This window comes from Rhinolophus hipposideros, assembly GCF_964194185.1.
Source record: "Rhinolophus hipposideros genome assembly, chromosome: 10".
NCBI lineage: Eukaryota > Metazoa > Chordata > Mammalia > Chiroptera > Rhinolophidae > Rhinolophus > Rhinolophus hipposideros.
This window is the reverse complement of record NC_138056.1, coordinates 59,219,533-59,245,021: the sequence shown is the minus strand read 5'-3', so window position 1 is coordinate 59,245,021 and position 25,489 is coordinate 59,219,533. Positions and strand designations below refer to the sequence as shown.

Here is a 25,489-nt window from a genome sequence, read left to right as displayed (position 1 = left end):
GGTTCGCAGCCCATAAAAATCAGTACAAGGCAAGGCAGCAAGTGATACAGTCAGTGCTGTGTGAGTATACAGGAGGAAAGAATTAAACGTGGGGCCAACTAGTCAGAAATGACTACAAAAAGGTAGGGTTTGGTATGTTGAAGAATAGCTAGAATTTAGTTAGGTAGAGAATACGGGAGAAGGTATGTTCTAGTGGGCGTGGGGGTGCCATGGAGTGACTGTGAATGAAAGCAAGAAGCAGAATTTGGCAGAGCCTAGCAAGGCATCGTTTTGGGCAGGACCCTGACCTCGGTCTGAAGACTAGCTTTTAACTTATAGATCAAGGTGTGCAACCTTGAAAATCCCATAGGAGCCAAGAGGATAACATAAATGAACTTTTTCTCTATCTGGCAAACACTTGTCCATCTTTCAGAAGCTTCTGAAAAATCTGTTCCCAATACTGGACCACTGAAGCTACTGTTCTCTGTTTCCCTAGGAAATGGGAACAATGCTCCCCGCCCCATAATCCTGGTTCCCATTTTGTTTCTCTACACAACTCCATGTACAGCTACATGGATGTTTTGGAACAAGACCACGTGTTAAAGAGTGTTTTAATGCAAAAAAAAAAAAGCCCCATAGAATTCTAGGTAATCATTTATTAGAGCCTTACAATAAGAAAAATGGATCAGTAACAATAATTTAAAAAATATATATAAATTGCATTGAATTCTATATATTTTGTTAGACTTATTTTTTATAAAATTGATATAAATACACAAATTTGAGGCAGTGAGTGTTTTTGTGTAGTATAACAATGTGAAAGGAATAGCATCTGAGCAAATATTTTTTTTTCTTTCCCCTTTAAAATTGGATGTTTGGTACTGGTCAGTTCAAATGAACTAATTTCTAAACATTATTCACATGATGTAGACTCTGTATTTCTGAACATTCTGAGTTTTCAAGGTAGTCCAATATCTGTTTGATTAGAGATCTTCCAATTTATAATTCTTGGGAAATAGTTTAAATTGCTTTAAATCTCATGTGGGTGACATAACGTGTTAGCAGCACGAACTTCAGTTTTTGGCATCTGCTCTGGACAGTGGTGAATCTCTGAAAGTGTTTAATTAGGGAAATGATAGGGTGAAAACAGGACTTTGAAAGGTGTAACTGGCAGAGGTGTACAGAATTTAAAGTACAAGTTAAATCTCAGCCCTTGTCACCCCTGGAAATTCAGCCTCATATATACAGCTTCCTATTGAACATATCTGCCTAACAGACATCTGAAACTTAGCATGTCAAAATTCTGATCTACAAAACCGATACCTCCAAAAGTCTTCTCCATCTCAGGTAAAGTCAATTCCATACTTTCAATAAATCAGGGCAAAAGTTTGGGAGTCATGCTTCAATCACATCATGATTTACATCCCATCTGTCACCTCAATCTCCAAATATATCTACAGAACAACCAATATTTCCCACCATCACTACTACCACTTTGGTCCAAATCATTATGTCTTGCCTGGATTCTCATCTCCCCAATGCCAACCTTGACTCCTATAAGTCATTTCTTAGTGCAGCCGCCAGAATTAACCATTTACTTCTGTCAGTTCATGTTCCTCATTTATTCACAATCCTTCAGTGCTTTCCTCTCATCCAGAATAAAAGGCAGCATCCGTATAATGGCCCCAAACTGTGTACAGTCTGGACCCTGTGTGATCTGCCTGCCTCAACTCACACTCTCTTCCCCTCGCTCAGTGCTCTCTGGCCAACAGTCTCCTTGCTGTTCTCCAAGCACTTCCCAGACACTTTTGTGCCTCAGCATCTTTGTACCTGCTGTCCCCTCTGGCTAAAACTCCCCTCTCCTAAATATCCATATGGCTTGCTCCTTTACCTCTACTTGGTTTGTACTCACATGACAGCTTCTCAGTGGGTCATCACTATCCATGCTGCTTAACTTTGCCCTCTCCACTCACATACCCTTTTCTCTTTTCCTGCTTTATTTTTCTCCGTAGCACTTTTCACCAGATACTGTGATATTATATGTATCTTGCTTACTTTTTAATTTACTGTTTATCTTTTTTCACTAGAATGTAATGTTCACATGGGCAAGGATTTTCAATTTTATTTTCCTAGTTGTTAGAACAGTTGTTAGAATAGGAAAACAATAGGCATTCAACATTTTTTGTTAAATGAATGGATGAGACGACATGAGACAATCCTAAGGTGACATCAATGATGGTAGAAAGAAAGTGATGAAAACAAGAGACATGGCAGAGGATGGCCCTTAGAGACTCGTTAAGCCTGCCGGTATCCCCTGGGAATGGGTACAGAATTATGCATTAATCATTCACTTAGCAAGGAGACTTTATTGAACGCTTACTGTACAAAGTACAGTATCAGCCATGGGGGCTACGGAAACTTGCTTCTGGCTAGGGTGAGGTGAGTAACTTTGAATGGGAAGATTATACAAGGTTAATTGCGGGATATACACCTAGGTGACTTGGAAGAATGGTGATTGATTGATACTTTTCTAACAATGATTTGGTGGAGCAAAGAAGTGAAGAAAGAATATGAAAATGTTTCAGAACCATTGCCGAGGCTCAGATGAGCTCTGAAAAACTGGAGAAAACCTCGCCCACCAAGATGTCAGCCTGACTCAGATCCTAGTGGGTTCTCCAGAGCCTTCAAAGCCAGTTTAAGCCATAGTAAGTTTAGTGGCCATTTGATCATCCTATAAACTGGATAGTTTTATTTTTTTCTTCAGATCCTTGTGCAAGGTCTATACTTAACTTTTGGTTTTATGTTCTGCTTTTCATACTATTACTCTCTGGAAATAAAGAGCATATTTTGGTGACACTTTTGGCTCCACTGTTTGTGCCATGACCCCATATATATATATATATATATATATATATATATATATATATATATATATATATATATATATGGAATAGAGTAAATTGATTCCAAGGGATTATTTCTTAAAAAGATGAAAATTATTGTAAAAAAAAAATGGCATTCCAGTCTGAAACTTGTTGCAACAGATGGGCACATAAACCTGTTAGAATAATGTTACTTTTCTCCATCATTGAACATGTATTGATTATTTGCTGGAAATGAAAGTACAATACAGAATAAATGCATTCATATGAAGCACTAGTTCATGAATACATTGCAATTTTGTATGTTAGAGGAAGAAGGAATCTTTATTTCAGTTTATTTCTCCCATAATATCTTGAGCTATTACTATATCCAAAAGGTGAAGAAATAGGCCTCGGATTTACAACATTAAAACATACCTACAGTCACCATACTATACATTAGATGCCTGGAACTTATTCATCTTAGAACTGAAAGTTTATACCCTTTGACTAACATCTCCCCATTCCCCCATCCTCAGCACCTGGCAACCACCATTGTACTCTTTCTTTCCATGTGTTTGGCTTTCTTAGATTCCACATATAAGAAATCATTACAGTATTTGTCTTTCTCTTCCTGACTTTTCTAGCATAATGCTCTCATAGCATTGGCCCATGTTTTCATAAAAGGCAAGATTTCCTCCTTTTTTATGGCCTAGCAATATCCCTCTGTGTGTGTGTGTGTGTGTGTGTGTGTGTGTGTACACCACATTTTTTTTATTCATTCATCTGTTAATGGACACTTAGGTTTTTTCCATGTCTTGGCCACTTTCAATAATATTGCAATGACCGTGGGTGAGCAGGTATCTCTTACAGGTAGTGATTTCATTTCCTTTAGATAAATACCCATCAGATGATTTCCTATGCTGGAGAATGGCAATTGTCTGAATACCTGTGTTTATATTTATACAGAGAGTGCCAAAAAAAGGTATACACATCTTAAGAAAGGAAAACTGTATTAAAATTGTAATACTCAATATGTACCCATAACAGAAGATGAATACAAGTCACGTTTGACTTCTGCAATGACGAGAGGTGCTCAAAGTGGTTACCATCAGCGTCCAGACACTTCTGATTATGGCAAACTACTGCTTGAGCAACGTTGCCCAAAGTGTCCACTTGTATACATTTTTTTTGGCACCCCTGGTATTTACTTTAAGGGAGAGTGGGAGGAGTTATGGGAACTGAGATGCTGAGAGACCCAGGTAGGGAGCTGTCAGAGGTCTAGGTGAGAAGCAGTGAGGGCCTGGACTGGAGTGCTGGCAATGCTGACGGAGAGGAGGGGGCAGGTGAAGAGCCACTTCTGAAATAGAAGTGTCGGTAGGACTTTGGAGACCCTTTGGGTATGGGGTGAGAAAGGAGTTGGAAGATGACTTCAAGGTACCACGCTGGGGGACTGTGTGGATCTCTTTCCGGCAGTGATTTCATTTCCTTTGGATAAATACCCATCAGATGAGGATGATGGTGCTATGAACGGGACTGAGATACACAAGGGGAGTAAGAGGTGGGGATATAGAAGCCTGCATCTGGGATGGGGGCGTGTTGGTCATTACAGGGGGTTGCCAGAAGCAAGAATGAATTTAGTGTAGGCCATGCAATCCAGTTTCCTTATTTTACCAGTGAGGGAACTGAGGTTCAGTATGGTAAAGTGACTAATATGAGGTCACAGAGCTAGTTGGTTAATCGAAAACCTGACATATTTCCTCTTGTTTTGATGCCCGTCGAGAAGATTCACTGCTTGGTTTTGCGCACTGAGAGCATCTATATAGAACTAATTACCAACTGAAAATATCATTAAATACGCAGTATGGCTTGTGTGTATTTTTAGCCGAGTCCGTGACACAAATTGATCATTTCAGGCAGTTGAGACAGAGACAAGTGTTGATTTACTGGCGATATCACAGGGCTAGCTAGAAGGCATGAAAGCAGGAAGGAACCATAGAGATCAGTCAGAACAACTTCATTTTACAGATAAGAAAACTGAGTCTCAGGGAAAGAAATATATGTGTCTAAGGCTGCACTGGTGGCCGGTGATTAAAATTAAGACCTGTATCTTCTGACCCTTTAAGTTAGTGATTTCTGCAGTAAGGTTATCCAGATTGTTATTACAGCCCTTGTATTTGTTGAGATTCAGCTGATTGCTTTGTTATTTACTCTCCCTCCAAGCTGAAAGCTGAATCATCAGCCACATCCACATTGCTATGGAGTAGGTGTTTAGAGACTGAGAAAAGCAGGGACCTACATGGAGGATTGGATCATTTTCAGTGCATGTGTCCACTGACGCTTCTTAGTTTAGAAGTTCCTCGAGAACAAAAACTATGTATTTGCAGCACAAAACACAGAGCCTAGACCATATTTGCCATGCACTACGTGTCTTTTGAATGAGTGATTTAACCTCAAGGGTGATTTTTGAATTATGGTTGTTTGGTGTGTTTTTTTAAAGTAAATTACCTATGATAAATTCATCAGGTCTCTATTTTGCCCACATGTAAGCACTCACTAAAAGTCACATGGTTCTCATCTTTTAATAAAAAACAGCAGGGAGTGCTGTCAGCTGACAGGATACGAATGATAAAATGTGAATAGTAGAAGTGCCTTGGTCTGAATGTGGCCTCTTGCTAGACCGCCAAAAATACAAACTGTCCAAGTCCGCCGGCCCAGTGACCTCAATGAACAAAGGTCTTTTCTTTCTAGAAACATACTTTTTTCCATCTTGTTTATCATCTGACACACATACCCTCACAAACTCAAACACATACACCCGCGCGTGCGTGCGCAACACACACACACACACACACACACACACACACACATACACATTTCTTTTTTGAATTCTTATGAAGGTGTTAAACCTATATATTGCTGTTTTGCATAGTCTTGAAAATGACCCTTTGCCTTATAGTCAAAATGTAAAATCTTTCTTCTTGAGGACAGCTTTACTCTGCTATGAAAGCCTCTGGACAAGTAGATTATTGAATAACCCATGACTTTGCCCTTCGTCTGATTAGTTCCCTAAAAGAGATCATAAGACATCCTTCCAAAGCCTAGAGGCCTTCAGAGGCCTGAATAATCACAGAGGGCTTTCCTCACTCCCTCCCCCCCTTCCTGAAATGTCATGGCCACTGTGAGTGGTATCAAAGGAGATCACTGTTTGCATCAGAAACAAACAAACAAACCAACCCAAAATACAAAAGGAAGAAAGAAAATACATTTAAAACTCATTTGAGAAAAGGAAAGTGTACCTGTGGCTTTTGTCATATGAAGAGTATTATACCCCCTTCTTTTATTGACCGGACAACTGTGAGAATGAAAAATAAAAAGGCCTCTGTGGTATAACCCATATAAGAAATATTTGAGGATCATCATGTGCTGGTCCTGACAAAATGTTCTTTCCAGTGTTACGTACTTGAGCACACAGGCTCACTCACATACTAGGACAGGAACCCTTGACCTTCGTGCATTTCCACTAAGTGCTTAGGGTTATGGATTTTTCTCTCACAATCTGCAATGCTGATGCTCATATGCACGTAACAGCCTACAAAAGAGTTTGGTAACTTCCATTAAAACTTATCACAAGACCTCGAGCTCAAACTTAAGTGTAAATTGTTCTTAGAGGTATATTGACCTATATGTTCTTAGATCCATGCCAGTTTTAGCAGTTTATTCTTTTGAAGATAAGCTGGCTTATTGAATACATACTTTGTTTTAATTTGTTTAGCTTTATAGGAATCTGAAGATAAATGCCCAAGTTAGAATAAAAGTTCTTTGGCTGGTCACACACTTCTGGAGATTTTTGATTCAGAAAATATAAACCCAGTCTCAGCCCTTGTCTTCAGCAATTACTAGTACACCAGAGTGACAAGCAATAGGGTTTTGTGCATTTTTGTTAATCAGCTGAATTACCTGTATTTTTTTATTATAAAGTCTGGTCTGGAATTATGATTTCACTACCTATATCACATTGTCTTTCATAATTTTTAACGTGCTGGAGAAAGGGAGGGAAAACTCAAGTAACCAGGTAGTTTTAAGGTATTCTGCTGGGTGTTTTACATACGTTAATTCATTTAATTATCAGGACAACCCTTAGTGGTAAATATTGTTATTGGCATTTTGCAGATGAGGAAAGCTCAACTTAAGGTGTTTAAGAAATTTGCCAATATTCAGTTAGAAAATTTAGAATCAGAGCAAAACTAATTCTAGCGGATTGATCTAAATAAGACCAATCCCCTTTCTTGTTTTTTTCCGTCCTCCCCCTTTTTCTTTTCTCCCCCTCCCACTCTTTCTGTAGCAGAATACTTTCCTCATCCAGTAGATTGCAGACTATTTAAGGATACAGGTCATCTAGTTCACTGTTGTATTCCTAGCATGTCACCCAGAGACTGGCGTTGACACATAAGTACCTATTATCTGTTTAATTGAGTTGAATGGGACACTTCTGGAACATAAACCTGGAGAAGAGCTAGTACAAGACTATGGTTTAGTAGTTGAGAATGTTCAATGTTGGTAAATTGCTTTCAACTGTGGATTCAAAAAACTCTGATTTGAATTCTGACTTCCCAAGCTTATCGATCTGTATAATTTGAGCGAGTTACTTAACCTCACTAAGTCTAAATTTTCTTACTTTAAAATGGGGATAATGATTGTACCTTCATGATAGTTTATGTAAATCACATTTCTGATGGTTAGTAAGCATACAACAAATGCTAGCTATGTCTACTTGACTGTTACCCTTAATTGGAGTTGACTGTGGCTACCTTTTTAACATACTACATCATGTAGTTATTTATTGTGCTTATCATTTATAATTTATTGTTCCACTAAAATGTAAGCTCCATGACATGACAGTAGGGATTTTCATATTTTAATCTCATGTATCGAGAACACTGTTGTCCCACAGAACATTCTGTGATAATGGTAATGTTCCATATTGGAGTTATGTAATATTGTAGCGCTAACCACATGTGGTTATTGAACAGTTGAAGTAGCTAGCTAGTGTGACTGAGGAAGTGAATTTTAAATGTTAATTAGCTTTAAGGAATTTAAACGTAAGTAGCCACGTGTGGCTTGTAGGATACTGTCTTAGCACAGTCCTAGAACATTTTATGATACACAGAAGCTTCAATAAATACTTGTTAAATGAACGACTCCCCTCTGGACTCAAAGATCAAGAACAAAACTGCATGGGTGCATATTTAGCTCATTCTTTAAATATGAGCAATGAAGCACTTGACTGAGTGATCTGCTCATAATGGAGGCTTCCTAAGGTTACAATATATGATTTGGTTTGCTATTGTAATAAGTCTTTGATTTCTATGTGTTTTTGGTGATAGGTCAAGAAAGATTTGGAAACATGACAAGGGTCTACTACCGAGAAGCCATGGGTGCATTTATTGTCTTCGATGTCACCAGGCCCGCTACATTTGAAGCAGTGACAAAGTGGAAAAATGATTTGGACTCAAAGTTAAGTCTCCCTAATGGCAAACCAGTTTCAGTGGTTTTGTTGGCCAACAAATGTGACCAGGGGAAGGGTATGCTCATGAACAATGGCCTCAAGATGGAGCAGTTCTGCAAGGAGCATGGTTTCGTAGGATGGTTCGAAACATCAGCAAAGGTAATGTGACCTTACAGGATAAACTTATTGTAGACAAGATCACAAAGAAAATGTCATGTAATCATTTTCATCATCATAATCATCATAATATGTGTCTGTCTAGTGATTTATTATTCCCAAACTGCTGTAAGCTCTTTCTCATCTCAAATGGATGAGTACGTGTGCAGGACAGGAATTATTATCCACAATTTATGATGATTGTGGCTAAGGGAGCAAAGTAAGTGATACATGGTCGTGTTGATAATAGTTAATAACTGTGCTCATTTATTGAGTGCTTATTATGTGTCAGGCACATGTTATCTCCATGCATTTCCTCATTCAGTCCTCACAACTACCCTATTAGGTAAGTATGATTTTAGAGTAACTGAAAGAAATGGGCCTCATGCTCAGTGTTTCTGGCTTATTCATGTATTAATTAATATACTCCATCAGCATTTAATACGTTCTTCTGTACCAGGAATTGTGCTTTGCCCTAAAAATGAAAAGATGGCAAGAACACAGACTGTCCCATTGGGAACATTAGAATAGTGGGTTGAAAGAGGAGATGGCAAGTAGAAATGTGAGGAACATAGTGTGTTTTGGCACTATTCATTCACCTGCGTGGCAAGGAGTAGCAGGAAGTGAGGGCAGCGTCAGGTTGGGTAGATGAAGAATCTGATGTCGTATGGTGAGGGTGTTATACTTCCTATTATGTCCCACGCTGTTATCTGATTTGTTAGGTGCATGGTTTTTACTCTTCTCCCTTTTGTTTTTGTTTATATTGTTGTATCTCAGTATCAGAGAGAAAAAAAATAATTCACGGTAAATTTTGAAAATTAAAAAAAACACAAAAATAAATGTTTTGCTATATTTTCTGGTATTTTCTCTATGCATATAAATACATATATATGTGTTTTACATTCTTAGGATTGCATTCTGCATAGTTTTACATCACGATTTTTACACCTTTATGTATTTATGGAACACATATTAAATACTTGTGGAACACAAGAATTGTGTTAGTTGTTTGAGGTTCAGCTGTGAATAAGATAGGCATTATCTGTGTACTTATCGAATTTACGTTTAGTCCTTATTGTGAACATTTGTGCATATCATTAGGGAATGATCTGAAAATATAACTTGAAAGGACAATATTCTAATAGGCCGGGGAGGAGCCTCTGACTGGTTTTAGGTTGGAAAGTGGAATGGTCAGATTTGCCCTGGGGACTAGGGAAAGATAGCTTGGAAGTTTGTAAACCTGGAGACAGTGACATGGTAATTATTGCATTCCTATGGGAAAATGACAAGTCTTTGAATGAAGGTAATGGCTTTAGGGATATGAAAGAAAAACCTGATTTGAGACTATTACTAAAGTGTAAACACCAGCAGGATTAAGCAATTGCTTGGATTGAGAGATGACAGGGAAAAGAGGGTGGTGGTGCCATTTTTTCTGTCATAGTTGGGACGTTGTTTTGTTTTGTTTTCTTTCTGCCATTTCATGGAGAGTCTTAATGCCTATGTTCTCTCTGTGCTGTCTCTAAGCTGGTCTTATGTTTAGAAGTTATTACATCTCAGTTCCTTGTCTTCCTGATTCGGGCCTCATTTCTTAGGGATTTTTCCTTTGATTCAGGACACAGTATCATTTTCTACTTTCTGGCTGTTACTGAACTTTTTGGGTTTGTTTGTTTGAAGAACTTATTGTAAAGAGAGGCAGGTAGAGCAAAATTCACAGGTATGGTTACATTACACACAATTTAAAAAACGTTATATTTTTTATAGTCTGATTCTTGAATGTTAGTCTGGCTTTTTAAAAAATTCCCAAGTGTGGGTTAATTCACCTATTCTCCTATTGCTTAGCCCCACACTCAAATTTCATTTCACTCCATAGCTCCTGTATCTTCATTCAAATTCCTTTCTTTTGAGTCACTCTCCAGCCTGGAAGCCTCCAGGTACCATGGTAAAAGACTAGGATTTTTGAGAACTACCTTTCTCAATTGATTACTTTATGTTTGAAGGGCAAACTAGATTGAATGACTCATATTTGTATGGAAAGAGGAATCTTCCATCATTTGTTCATTCAACAAATATTATTGAACACCTGTTATGTACCAGCCACTGGGAATAGAGATATTTACAAAACAGAAAGAATCCTGACTTCATGTATAACAATAACAACAAAACATAAATAAAATGTGTAGAGTGCTGTATACTGAATAAGTGCTAGCAAAAAAACAAAAAGAAAGGAAGAAGTTTATGAATTTGTGGGGAAAAATCTCACTCTGACTTTTCCTTGCTCAACCGTTGCAGTGTCCAACTATGCTTATGGGCGTGATGTTTATTAACTTAAGGCCTGGCTGACCCATCATACTTACATGCTGGAGATTTCTAATCCTGTAAATCCCTGCAAATGTAAACTTTGATGAGAAGCTTTGTACAGAGAAAGGGTAGAAGGAATTTCATAAGCCTAAAATGCACTCAACCATTAATATAACCAAGAGGCTACAAGGCTACATTGTAAGAGGCAGAACCCACATTCAATGTCCCTCTTCCCTCCATTTATATTGCTATTGAAATTCCCCCTCTGAATGTCTTAATAATGAAAATGGCTTCCTGGTGCTAGGTTAGTATTCAAAGTCAATGCCTAGAAGCTCAGGAATAATACTGCAGCATTGACAAGCTGGAGAGTCAACTATTCAGTCTTTTTTTAAAGCATCTGATAAAGCTCTGCTTACTTTCTGAGGATAGTATTACCACATTTACAAAACAGAGGCCCGAATCAAACTGTCACCCTGAAGCTAAGATGGCAGCATTTGGAGACAGGTACCCATTCATTCTTTGATTACATTTGGGATCAGGGAAGTTTTCCCATAGAGATCTTTCTCTTAGAAAGTGAATCTACTAACAATTAGAGTCCTCTTGAGTGACGTCATAATCAACCCAGTGATAAACATCTGATTTCCTGCCCCCCTCCCCACCTTCTAAATTTCTGATGAGCCAAAGGCTGAAATCCTGTGGGATCACCATCTGCTTGGCCATCTGTGAAGCTGAAGCTAGCCGGGTATTAGAGGAGTTAGTTATTGAGACCCGCCTCCATCTTGTGGCTGACCCTACCGCCCAGGCAAATTTACCCTTTTGCTCTTCAGTCTTTTGGAGTAATGTACCATGTAGGTTTTCGTGCTTCTTGATGTTGCTGGAATAGTCATGGCAGCCTCTGGCTGTGGATTAAGAGAAAACAATTAAATGTATGCTAGCATCTCCAATTTTTCACATCATCTCTTTGAATATTAAAACCAAAGGAAAGAAAAGAAACACAGTCTCTTTTAAGTCAGGTTTGCTTTGGTTTTCAACCACTGCATTCTTTCCCTTTCTCAGCCACCTTTACTTCCGCTCTACCTTTGGAGTCACAAGGCAAGGTACTATGTCACTGAGGTGATCACATGTCCCATTTTCCTGGAACATGCCTAGCTTATGCCTAATTATTAACAACACCCCCGTTCCTGGTTTGTAACTTAAATTTACATGGTCACCCTATAGTTCAGGAGTTCCAATACATCACCCTGCCCACATCACACCTGAGCTCTATGAATGACTAATTTATTCATTCCTTGGCCCAAGCCCGGTCTTTAGAATATGCTTTAGTAGATTTATCTCTTTAGAATGAGGGCACTGGCCTGATCTTGTTAGTGCATCCCCAAAGTTGGGAGTCCTGTCTTCTGGGCCCATTTCAGTAACTGACAGGGACTTGCTACCTGCAGACTCATTTGCCTGGTGCATGTTGGTGTCCATTGTTTGAATCTCTACCAGTTTCTCCTTTTAGATTCACTCTCTGACTGTAGCCACCCACACACCTTCTAGCATTGTTGTGAGCAAGAAGTGACATAATGTATGTGGGGTTCCTAGATGTGTTATGTCTCATCACACACACACACACACACACACACACATCATCATCATCATCATCACCATCAGCAGCAGCAGCAGCAGCAGCAGCAGCAGCAGCAGCAGCAGCAGCAGCAGCAGCAGCATTAGCACCATCCCTATTATCTATTCCCACAACCCATCCACTGGTCTGGGTGTCACCATCTGTATCTGGCTCTGAAGCACACGAAAGCTACGTCAGCACAAGGGTCTGTTTCTATCTCAACCCTTTCCAAGTGGTTCCATCGTGCTTTTATGGTACAATGATTTGTGTGTGCTGTGTTCAGAAACAGGACACCAGGAAAATGCCAGTGTAAATGGAGCAAGTGTTATCTATCCACTAGTCACGACAGGAACCAAAGTCACAGAAATAACTGCAGCACCCCACTCCTGGCAGATATCCTTGGCTGTGTCTGTCCTACTTAAAGTGACTTTTTAGGCCCTCCCTCTTCTCAGAATGTTCTACGATGAATGTGTGCCCTAGGAAAGCTTTCTTACATTAAACTACACTCAATTTTAGCTCTTCTGTGAAGCTAAAAAGAAAAATGTGGATGTGTGTCCTGCAGAGAGAAGGAATATATCCGATAGTGTTCTCTGTAGGAAGTTGCTAGATTTTTAGGGAGAGGAGTAGGCGTTTCACAGTGTAGTGGATATGTGTCGTGTGTTTTGGCTTTCCAGCAACGATTAGACACATTTGCTATCTTTGGGGAACTTTTAGTCATGGGAGCCTCACCTCCCCAGGAAGCACCCATAAAACTTTCTTCTTTTGCTTTCTTTGCAGCTAGGGCACAGGCGCATAGCTTAGAGTTCACCAATCATTCTGATTCAGAAGTGAGCTGCTAGAAGAAGAAGGTGTAACGCTGAATCCATGTTTTCTGGGGAGGGTGGTGGCTGAACAGACCCCACCCTTAATAGACTGCAGAGGTCACAGACTCCTGTGCTTGACCCAGAAACAGATCACTGCTGGTCCCAGGAACAGTTGCATTCTAGTGAGTTCCTCAGAGAGACTCAGATTACAAGACCTAGTCGCGCTCAGTGGTGGCTTCAGAGTGTACTCATCAGGCCTGTTCTATGAGAGGTTTGAGTTTCTGGATGTTTAGTTTCGAACCTGTTTCTCTAGACAACTGAATAATTCTGTAAGCTACGCAACATTCTTGAATGTTGATACAGCTTCTGTATCTTACAACTGAGAAGCCGGATTAATATACATGGTCAAATACATTTGAGAAAAACGACTTAAACAACCACTTCCCTTGCTGCAGAACTTTTCAGGACTTAGATGTTTTAAGGGGCATTCTCAATCTCCAGTAATAACAATGACTATGTTTCTTGCTGCTTACTGTATGTTAACTTTGTGCAGATATTTTTACTCGTATGAACTCATTCAATCCTTATCACGATCCTATAAGGTAGGCATTAACATTATAACAATTTTAAAGAAAAACATAAACAATGGTTATGTTTCTTGTTGTTTGCTACCTGTTAACTTTGTGCAGATATTTTTACGTGTATGAACTCATTTGATCCTTAACACGATCCTATAAAGTAGACATTAATATTATGACTATTTTAAAGAAAAAAAAGTTCAGACTTAGGTGATTTCCCTAAAGTTGTATACTTACTACCTTATTTCTTTGATTCAAGCATATACGTTTTGCCCCTTCATATGATGACATTTCTAAATCAAGATATGTCCTTTGTCGGTGGATTTCTAAAGTGATGGTATATCATAAACAGAACGGCTTTTTCACTATCTGCTTGACAAGGGGACTACACCACACAGCAGTTTCTAAATGTTTTTGGTCACAGAACACTTAACAAAATAGTGGAACACATTTAGAGATTGATGGCCTAGAATTCTTGTGTAGAGGGAACGTTTTCTGTGTTTTCTTGAGTTTACCGAGCTTTTATTATTATTTTTAATTGCTCTGCAAGCTGAAATATATAGCAGTTAAGAAGTGGCTAGTTTTCTGGAAGCTACTTGAAGAGTACTATCACACACCATTTCTTTTTTATAGGCTTCTAGAAAATATGCACTTAGAAACATAATGTATTTATACAAACTGGAAATGCACAGATAATTACACTTGGGTATGGGTAGATAGTTATTCTAATTCATTTTGTAATGGATGGAATATAGAACATCATTTTTTAAAATCCGTTTATTTTTAAGTTGAGTAGTGAACCGTCTCTGATTATTCCCAATTTTTAAATGTCAGACTATGAAAAAATTTTAGGCAGTCACCGTGCATTCATCGATTCAACACAATTTGTATTGAATGTCCAGGTCTGTGCCATGAACGATATATATTAAGCCCTCTCTGTGTTCAGATCGTGCTATCAGGTGCCAGTTCTTATCCTTAAAATGTTTTATTTTAAAAATTCCCTAGGGGAAGTAGGTATTCCAAGTTTCATGCACCCATCACCAAAGAATTCAGATGAAGTTGTAGTCTGTGCCTCCACTGGCATAATTGGTTACAAGACATTTAACCCTGTATTTTTAGCTGATCTGATTAGAGCTGGTTATATGCTTCGGGACATAAAGGGAAGGGCCCAATGTGAAATCTAAAATCAGCAAAGTTAGGAGGTATCATTTAACGGAAATGTTTAATAGTCATGATCATTTCATAGAATGACCACTAGCCTGTAGTACAACTATTTGAATCATCGTGCTGACAAATTCTTAATGTCTTACATGAAAAATGGAATTGTTTCTTGAAGTTGAGTGTAGCTTAAGTACAAGAGTCTCAAACTCAAGTTACTTACCTGTTTAAGAATCAGTAAAAATTAATAATAACATTAAATTTTTATCTTTAATTACTTCTCCAGAGGCTTTCTAGGTCTATGCTTTTAATTACTAGATAATCTGTAATCCAACTGTGACTCAGACTTTGTAGGGAAATAGAAATGGGCCCTCAGTGGATCTAACCGTAGCTCTGTGTGTGCAGGAGGGAATGTGCTACATATGTCATTCTCTCCTAGCTCCCCATTATAATTATTTCTGTAAAAATGTTTGAAGGAAAAGACCCATGTGCAGGTCTCTCCAAATTTCAAGGAGGAAGGATGCACCTGAGACTCTGTCCTATCTTGGACTCTGTCCTTATCTTGAGCTTAATCTGAAGCAGAGATGATCTGTGTGGGAAAGTGTAGGTGACGGGAGATAGCAAAATTAGGGAGAGTCCCGGTGCCTTTGGGAATGAAAACATTGCCTGGGTGCAGTTGGGTGCAGACTGCGACTGAATGTGGCACCTTGTCTTCACTAGTAGACCATGTCTTCTGTTCCCAACTCCATGGAATGATTAAATACAATCAGATTCTGCTTCTGGAGTCAGCTTTCCTCCGGGATCTCTATCTCCAGCCATGACTTTTTTCCCAAACTTCAGACTTCCATATCCCTCTGGATCTCTATCTGGACATCACCCACACAGCTCTTCAAACCTAACATGTCTGAAACTGAAGTCATCAGCCTTTCTGCAAATCAGATCATCTGACTGAGAGATGTCACATCCATCCAGACCTCCAAGCCATACACCCCTATACACAGTCACTCATCCTTCAGACACCCCTTGTTCCTGATCACAGATAATCCCAAACTGAGGCTCTTTTCTGCCTTGCCTGGCCTATTTCTGGCTACTCCATCCTTCCATTTATCCTCCAGTGACATTAAACATCAAGTTCTCTGTTCACATCTCTGTATTCCCCCTGCCGGGAACATGCTTCCTTCAGTTATTCACCTGTATCACACTCTTTCTATGACTTGGCTCAAGTATCATCTGTTACTGAGCCTCAGGTAGTCTCTCCTGTCTCTTACCACATTGTGTTACACGTCTTTCTTTATAGGCCTGGCCCCTGCTCTGCGCTGGGAAATCCTGGTCATGTAGCAGCACAGTGGCTGACACAGGAGGGTGATTTCTTGTTTAGTGTTTATTGGATGGAACAGAATTTTTTGTTGCGCTGCTTCTCAGGAACTCTTTTCAAAGATTCTCTTATTGTATTATTCTTTTTCTTGCCCTTTGTGAGGGATTTCCATCCTTAAGGAACTGAGTAGAAGCAGAAACATTAATTTACTGCTGTATATCCTAGGAGGATTCCACATTATGTAACTCCTTTCATCCAGAAAGCTCTTGAGACACTTTGCACAGCAGGGTAAGTGTAGTGCCACACAGTGTACAGGGGGAATTACAGAAGAAGGATTAAGGTGAGGGAAACAGTCCCCCTTAATGCCTTGGGCCCTAGACTGGGAACTGCGAAATTCTTTGCATGGTAATACCACAGAAAACCCTGCAAGAATCTACCATTAGCCTGTGGATCTTCTCTAACTTCTTCCTCCTTCACAATCCAGAACCAGAATTCAGCAGTTTTCTCCTCACTGAAATGCTCAGAATCTTGTTTTACATGTATCTCATTTGCTTCAGCTACTGTCATTTGAGCCACACACACCCACAATGGCTATCATATTTGTCTTTGTTACTAATAATGAAACAGAGGTCCAGAGAGTCTTTTTGCTGTCTTTCATTGGGGAAACCCTGCCTAGACTTCGGATCGAGTCCAGAGCTCTAGCCAGTGACAGTGATTCCTGAACAGAGTTGGACATCAGGAACACCTGAGGAGCTTGTTAAGATTGCAGATGCCTTGTCCCTGCTCTCAGAGATATCTGGAGGTCCTGAGGATGTGCTTTTGGAAAACGGTTTTTGGTGATTTTGATATGCTCCCCGGTTAAGATACATTGTGTTACCCTTTGTTCATTCATTCATTGATTCACTCATTCATTCATTCCTTGAATAGCTACTATGTATTCAGGTTGTCATTTCGCTAAGCACTGGAGCACTGATGATAAAGGGCACAGTTTCTTCCCATTAAGAAGTGCTGCATCTCCTGGAAGAAAACCCAGGTAAATGAATAATTATAATACAGTATGAAGTTCCATAAAAATGGGTGGCCTCTATGATTGCTGCGCGAGCACTTGGAGGAGAAGCTCTTACCTCTACCTGAACGCGAGGCAGCTTCCTTGATGTTTGATCATCTCTTTATTCCTAGTAATCTGAAATTCCACAGTTGCTGTGTTCTATGTGAACCTTTGTTCATTTAATGTTCCGGGCCCTCTGGGAGCTCTTTCAACTTACGTTCTGAAAAATATTATTTCTTTCATAGCTTTCTCCCCTTTATTTACTTGGTTCTTTCTTTATGGAAGTCCTGGTTCGGTGTAACTTCCTGCATTGAGTCTGTGAACCTACTATGCTTTTTTCCCCCTCATATTTTCAGCACTTTGTCATTTTTATTTCAACTTCTGTATTTCTTTGCCTTACTTTCCACTCTTTTATTATAATTGTTCATTTCAGCAATCATAGTTTTAATTTTGAAGAGCTTTTTCCTATTCTCTGATTGTTCTTTTTTATAACATCCTGTTCTTCATTAAGAATGTAATCACTTCTTGCATTTGTGCAGTACTAATTAGTTTTGTAAAGTAGTTTTTTCCTGTTTCTTACATTAGATAATTTCATTAGAGTTATTTCTACAGTCATTTTTTTAAAAAATTCTATTTTATATCGATTGTTCCTCTTAAACATCTGATGATCCTTGGCAGAACATTCATTTTTAGGAATAAGACTATAAAAATCAGACACTAAGTTCTGTGTGTATCCGTAGGCTTGTTGGTTAGTGACTGTGTTGATTGTTGACGAGTGGATTTCACTTTAGATTGGTAGTCAGTGGGGACGCTCAGATATCAGCTGTCGGAGGTCTTGTCTCCATGGAACTCTTCTCTCCTGCCAGTGGTAAAGATGGCAGAGTTCTGTGAGTTGGCAGGGAAGTAGTAGTCCAGTTGCCATATCGTCAGGCTTTTAGTTGACACATTTTTTAGTTCCATATCACTTACATGGGAAAATTACTTGGTTTGTCTTGAGTCTCAAGTCTCTTTTCTATGGTTTATTGAGAGGATGAACCAGTATTTGACTAGGGGTATAGATGCCTAGCTGCTGGTATTCTACATGGAAGAATGGGGAAAGGGTACAGTTGACATTTCCTGTTGCAACCTTCGGTCAGTCCCCTGGTTTCAGTCACTCTTAACATATTGGTCTTGGATTCTGTGGGAATTACTGAGCTCTCTAATTGTCCATATCTCCCTTTACATAGTCTTTAGGTCATGCTGTATACAGCCTAGTAAGTCTACTACTATTCTCCATTACTTTCAGATTTCTGAAAATGTGTTGAAATCTCTTGAATGCTGAATCACATTTTCTTATTAATTCTTGAGATTCTATTTTAAATATTTTGTTTCTTTGGAATCACGTTTTTAGAGTTTTGGTAAGAAAAGGAAATAAACGTATTCCCTCTATGTCTAACTGGACAGTGCCCATGTCCTTTGATATTTTACTGATTATCTATGTTTGACTCAAGGTTAGTCATTATATAATTTAATTCATTACAGTTTCTTTTAAAAGTAGGGTTAGTTTTTCATCATTTTATAATGTGGAAACTAAAGTCCAGCAAGATATAATTAACTTACCCAAAGTCACAACTAGTGAGTGTCAGAACTAGGATTTAAACTCAGGTCTGATTGACTCTGGATCGACCTGGTGCTTTCTCTCTCAGCTTCTACTATTTAAAAGAAAAGAAAAGAAAAGGAAAATATAGGCAAAGGCTCTGTCTCTGTCAGAAGCTTCTGGAAAGGGTTGCTTCCTAGTTTCAGGAGGGGTTTTGTTACTAAGATATGTTTGACTTCTTCCTCCTTGTATTACTTCATTTTTCAGTATTGATTTTGTTTGTCCCTGTTTTGTGGTCCTTTACCTTCTCTGATGTGTCTTGTTTGCCATATTTGAAGTACCCTTAGATTTGTGGGTGACAGCCCTCCTCTCCCAAGGTCTTCTGTTTCATCTCCGTTTGCTTCCCTGACTAGTGAGGTATTGATTCCTTGGGAAAGCCTGCAGGGATTGGGGGAAAAATCAATATCTCATTAGACATAAGTGAGAAGTTGCCGCCGCAGCAGCTCCTCAGCAGCCTGTTTGCTGACCTAACATGTTGGGGCATGGTGCAAAAACTAGGTTAGCCTGATGTGTCCGGGGATGTTCTGAAGAGATTAGATTGTTTTAGGAATACTGTAGAAAAGCCAATGACAGAAAAATTAAGAGCCGTAAATCCATTTCTTTGAACTAAATGAAGTGGAGTCATCTTTGGAGAATTATTTTGCCTGTCAAAAGTTGCTTCACAGGAAGGAAGTTCTTTGTTGAGAACTTGTATAACTCTTGGCCACTTTGCATTTTCTAGTGTAGGCACAATCTTTGAGCACCATAAGGCAAGTCGTTTAGTGTTCATGTTCCACAGGGTTCCTAAAATGAAAGAGAGGGTGTTAGCAATCGAGTGCCTAGCGTTATCCATATAATATATTTCTGAAACACTGTTTATGAATCCTAATTTTTGATGCTGTCTCAAGGGGCTCATCAGGGCAGTTCTCCCTGGATGAGTCTCTTTGAAAAGGAAGAGTTCCTTGGAAAGAGAATAATAACCCATTTGTTCACCTGGTTATAAGTTTAAGTTTTTGTGTTCCAGATTTTTGTAAAGAAGGGCAAACATGAGGAGAAAAGTCAAATTTTCAAAGTGTAAAAAGGTCTAGTGTTACCACAGTAATAGAAATCTATCCTTTACCCCCAAATTAGCACCTCATTGTCTTCTACCATTGCATGGAAACACGGGGAAAATTATATTTGGATAGTACTTCAAAATCATCTTATGGTCTAACTACTTATTTTATATTTCAAATAATCATTGAGCTGCTCTCCTCTATGTGACAGGTACTCTTTTAGGCACCAGGGCTATCCAGTGGATAAAACAGATAGAATCCCTGCTTCTTGGAGCTTGTGTTGCAGTGGATGAGACAGGTAAAAAACAAAGTAACTATGTGCAATATATAGTTTGTCAGTGGAGTAGAAGTGCTAAGGAGAAAATTAAATCAGGGAAGGAGTCTAGAGCTTATGTGCCATATATGGGTGTATGTAGGGAGCAGGTCAGAGAGAGGAAAGCAATTTTAGAGAGGTCACCAAGGAAGGTTTCACTGTGAAGGTTTTATTATTGAGCCCTATAGATTCCTGGGAGGGGAATGGCCCAGGAAGAGGATGTAGCATGTGCAGTGGCACTGTGGCAGGAAGTGACAGCTGTGTTTTAATAGAAAGATAAAGATGAGGTCAGAGAGGTGATAGGGTCACGTTGAGCCCTTAGAGCATTGTAACAACTGTAGGTTTTGCCCTGTGTGAGATGGGAAGACATTGGGTTTGATCAGAGATGTCACACAATTGGATTTAAACAATCATGCTCGTGATTTTGTTGAGCCTGGATTGTACTGGGAAAGGAGCAGATCAGCTAGGACTCTATTGCAGTATCTAAGAAAGAGAAATTGTGAGAAGTAGTCAAACTTTACATGTATTTTTGAACATAAAGCAGAGAGATTTCCTGACAATTTGGATGAAGATAATGAGAGAAAGATGGGATTTGGGGATGGCTCCACAGTTTTTGGCTTGAGCAACTGGAACATTAGAGTTGATGTTTTCTGAGGTAGGGGTCCTGAGATGTGAAGTACTCAGTGGGGAGATATATACAAGACTGAGTTTTGTATACAGTAGTCCCCCGCTATTTGCAGGGGATGCATTTCAAGACCCCCATTGGGTACTTGAAGCTGCAGATTGTACTGAACCCTATATACCGGGGTGCCAAAAAAATGTATACACATTTTAAGAGCTAATATCTGTGTATTACTTTTCAAGGTTGAATTGAATTATGGTAGCAATGTGTAGTATGACGTTCATTCAAAAGATGGCGTTAATCAAATGAATGCTGGTGTCACCATGTGACAGGCAGGACAAAGAAAATGGCAGAAGCATGGTCATCGTTCAAGGAGCGCCAAACTATTTTGAAGTAGTATTTGAAATTCGAGAATGTTGTGGAAGTACAATGACAGTGGATGAGTGAGCATGCAACAGAATCTCCAACATGCCTAGCAATTCACACATTCTTGATAAGTTTGAGACGCATGGTACTGTGTGTGTTGTGCACAAAGCAAGATCTGCAAGGCCTTGCACAGCAACAAGTCCTGCTTCTTCTGCTATGGTGCTGGAACAGTTTACACGCTCGCCATAGAAGTCTACCAAGCAATGTTTGTCTGGATGCTGATGGAAACCACTTTGAGCACCTCTTGTAATTGCAGAAGTCAAATGTGACCTGTATTCATCTTTTGTTATCAGTCTATATTGAGTATTGCAATTTTAATACAGTTTTTTCCTTTCTTAAAATGTGTGTACAGTTTTTTTGGCACCCTCTGTATACCATTTTTTCTATACCTACATACCTATGATAGTTTAATTTATAAATTGAGCACAGTAAGAGATCAACAAGAATAACTAATAAAATAGAATAGTTATAACAATATATTAACATAAAAGTTATGTGAATGTGGTCTCTCTCAAATATCTTATTGTACTGTACTTACCCTTCTTGTGATGGTATGAAATAATACAGAGCCTACGTGATGAGTTGAAGTGAGGTGAATGATGCAGGCATTGCAATGTAGTGTTAGACTACAATGCGGGTTACTTGAACATAAGCACTATGATACCATGGCAGTCACCTGATAACCAAGACAGTTACTAGGTGACTAACAGGCAGGTAACATATATACCGTGGGTGCGCTAGACAAAGAGATGAATCATGTCCTGGGCAGAACGGCACGAAAATTAAAACTTATAAATTGTTTATTTCTGGAATTTTTCCATTTAATGTTTTTGGACAATGGTTTACTGCAGGTCAGTGAACTGTGAAAAGCAAAACCATGGCTAAATGGGGGACTGCTGTTAATGTTAAAATCTAGAAGACAACTAAGAGCAGATGAGATGTCAAGTAGGTAGTTGGTTGCCATTTCGGAGTTCAGGAGAAAAGTTCAGGCTAAAGATAAGAGGATCAAGGACTGAACCCTGTGCAGTCCCACATTTAGATGAGAAACTGAGGCCACAGAGAGGGGAGATAGTAGAGAGCATAGGTAGTTTGACTTTATCCAAACGTCTGATAAAAATGAGGTTAGTTCCCATCGGAGGTTGGAGCTATGTGCCACCACCTTAGAAATATTCTTCTTCTTTGATGTAATTAAATAGTAGCCCTTAGGCACCATTTGAGCCAATTAAATTTACTCATTTTACTTGGAGCCAACCCATAGCCACCCTGTCCACAGGATGGTATGAGGGGCATTATACTGAAGATAAGATGTGAAAGGTAGTCTTCTGATTGCTCGATCTGCAATCTTTATTACAGGAGAAAATGGAATTAATTTGTTGTGTTAACTCTGTGTTGTCTGTGACATCTGCTAACCTTGCAACATATTTTTCAAGCATTAATCTGCCCCTCTGTGATAATACTTTTGCTCTGAATAAACCCCAATACTCTCTTTTTCTGCCTGTAGTATTTTCCGGGGGCATGTCCTCATACTTAGTTTGAACTTCCTGATCTTATTTGGATGAACTCAGACCACCCTTGAATCAGTTCTGAGTTCACTTCCCTTCTCCTTCTGTCTTTTGTATATGTTATTTTTAAACCTGATCTTACCTGAGATGTTCTTGTAGTCAAATTGTATTTTCTTAGATCTCTTTCCTCTTCTTTGTTGGGTTACTCATCTGTTTTCCACCTGTGAGATAAACCTACATAATTTTCTATTCATTCTTATACTATATTTCTATTTTACAGTTCATTAAATATTTATACATATGCTGTTTCCTTCCTGTTGTATGAGCTTGAAAGATAATATAAAGATATTAGGACATCCTAAACTATTCAGGGTTCAAAATTAATCACTCTTATTTTCTTTGTTCCACACCTTTGAATGTGAATATTAACATAGTACATATGACTTATGAATAACTTAGAAAATAATCAGAATTATAAAATAGAAGATTAAAATTATCTGTAATCAAACCACCAAATGACTTCACTGTTAACATTTTAGTCTGTTTCCTTCTAGTCAGGAATATGTGTATATTAAAAAGAACTCCATCCTATTCTTAAAGTGTCAACCCATAGAATTGATTTATTAGCTACAGACCTATAGCTATATATGCATAATACTACCAGAAAGAAAAAAAGAGAAAAAGTGAAAAGGTACCCAGGATAAGCAAGAAAAGCTAAGTTGTCTTCTAAATAATATTTTATAATACAAGAAAGCATGTAATACATCTTAACGGGCTCTCAGGAACAAAGTTTATATTTTTAAAGTTTATATTGAAGCAGAAATGTCCTTTATCTGGCAAAGTTAGTATCTTTTTGAATCCATTAAATCAGTTGGAATTCTGTAAAAACACCAGAAAATCAGAACTGAGGTTAAATGTTAAGCTCCAAGAAGCCTCTTTTATTCCTTTGTTTTCCCCCAGAAAAATTTATTAGACAACTACTTTATGCCTTTTTGAAGAGGTACTTTGTTTCAGATCATTTGTATTTCAACTTTACTTTTTTTGCAGGTGCAATATAAAAACCTCAATTCCACTTATTCTACATATGTTAAAGTTATCAGAGGCTACTAGATATGTATCTATTTGATAGCGCACAACTTTATGAAAAACTATTTTTCTATTTTTAAATCATACATTGCTTTTGTCTATCTAAAATGTAAATACTTATGTCTACATATGTGTCTGTGACTGCAAATGTCCTTAAAGCCATATAATAAATACAGCTAAATACAGCTAATTCCTGATTTTGCGGTGATTCCTCCATGGCCAGTTTTGTGCCCCTCCCCCCCAGCCATTCCCTTTCAGCTCCCCCTGCAGGTTGTCCAAATGGAAGTTACCATCTCCTATGTACTCTATCCCTTAAGTCACAGTGATTGGCCAGTAGTGCCCACGTGACCTAAATGGGGCCCCTCCTGGACTCAGAGTTGCTCTGGTCTTAAGTGTGAACATGTGACTGAAGAAGCCAAACTCATTGGAGTTCTTACCCAGGATTTTTCCAACCGAATTTGGGGGTAGGAAACCTTTTCACTTGGGTGGATAAGCTGTAAGGATGTAAGCCCAGAGGCTGCTGGCAGCTATCTCCTTCTTATATTCAAAAAGCTGCTGGGCAGACAGAGAAAATGAAGATGACCTGATGGTGTTTCAGAGTCTAATTTCATTTCCTAAGGTTCTTGGAATGGCCTGAATCTTTCAGCCATTCCATCACTCCTAGGAGCTACCCTCCAAATGACCTAGGGTATTCAATAAGTTTTTGATATTTGCAACAAAAACCTTAGAGCTAACCATGTTGATAGAGCACACTTGCTCTGGTAAATGATTGCCTAAATAAACATCTTATACTTAAACTCAATTTGAGAAATTTCTCCCATTAAGGGAACATTATTCTTAGGACTCCCACTCCAAGTTTAACTATATTAGTCAAGGTCTGGATATAGTCTCAAAAGTCACCTTCAATCCTATTTGGGAAAAGACAGAGTATAAATTCTCTCCTTTTACAGTTGATGAAACTGATGCAGAGAGAAAACTTGATTTGTTTATAGTGACTAAGCTAGTTTGTAGCAACATCTGGGCTAAGACCCATGTCTATTAATTCTCTAAAGCTGTCCTGAATTTAAAAAAGAAAAGAAAACTTCAGTATGATAAATTTTAACAGACAGCAGCTCACACTATTTTTTTAATGATTTTTAATTGGAATTAGTTCATGTTTCTTTCCCTTTTACAGGCCAGTTCATTCATAAATTACTTGAGCCACATGCATGGCAACAGGCTCTGTGTAAGAAGCTGGTGACACTCCAAGTATATAAAAGTGCCACTTCTGCTCTCAAGAAGTTTACTATCTAGTGAGAAGGTAAACTTCCAAAAGTTATTGCAGCTTTGCATGATGATAGCTACCATAGAAGACTCCTATGGAAGCACCTGAGAGTTATCCAACCCAAATTAGCTCAGGTTCGAGGTGGGACATTGGTCTGGGAACACTCACCAGAGTGGATAATGGCAGGACCCTGTCATAACCAGTCAGGCCCATTGTTTCCAACTTTGTTATGAGCATTGTATCACTCTACTCTGTTAAAGTCATATTGAAAGAAACACATGAACTTTATTTTGGG

General features: G+C 38.7%; 1 protein-coding gene across 1 annotated transcript in view; it reads left to right on the top strand.

The window, feature by feature from the left end:
- The window catches only part of RAB38 (RAB38, member RAS oncogene family), a 50,135-nt gene that overhangs the window by 12,097 nt on the left and 12,549 nt on the right, over window positions 1-25,489 (top strand). Inside the window, exon 2 of the mRNA XM_081062996.1 lies at window positions 8,228-8,508. Within this exon, the coding sequence (XP_080919122.1) occupies window positions 8,228-8,508 (281 nt within the window). The remainder of the gene's footprint in view (window positions 1-8,227; window positions 8,509-25,489) is intronic.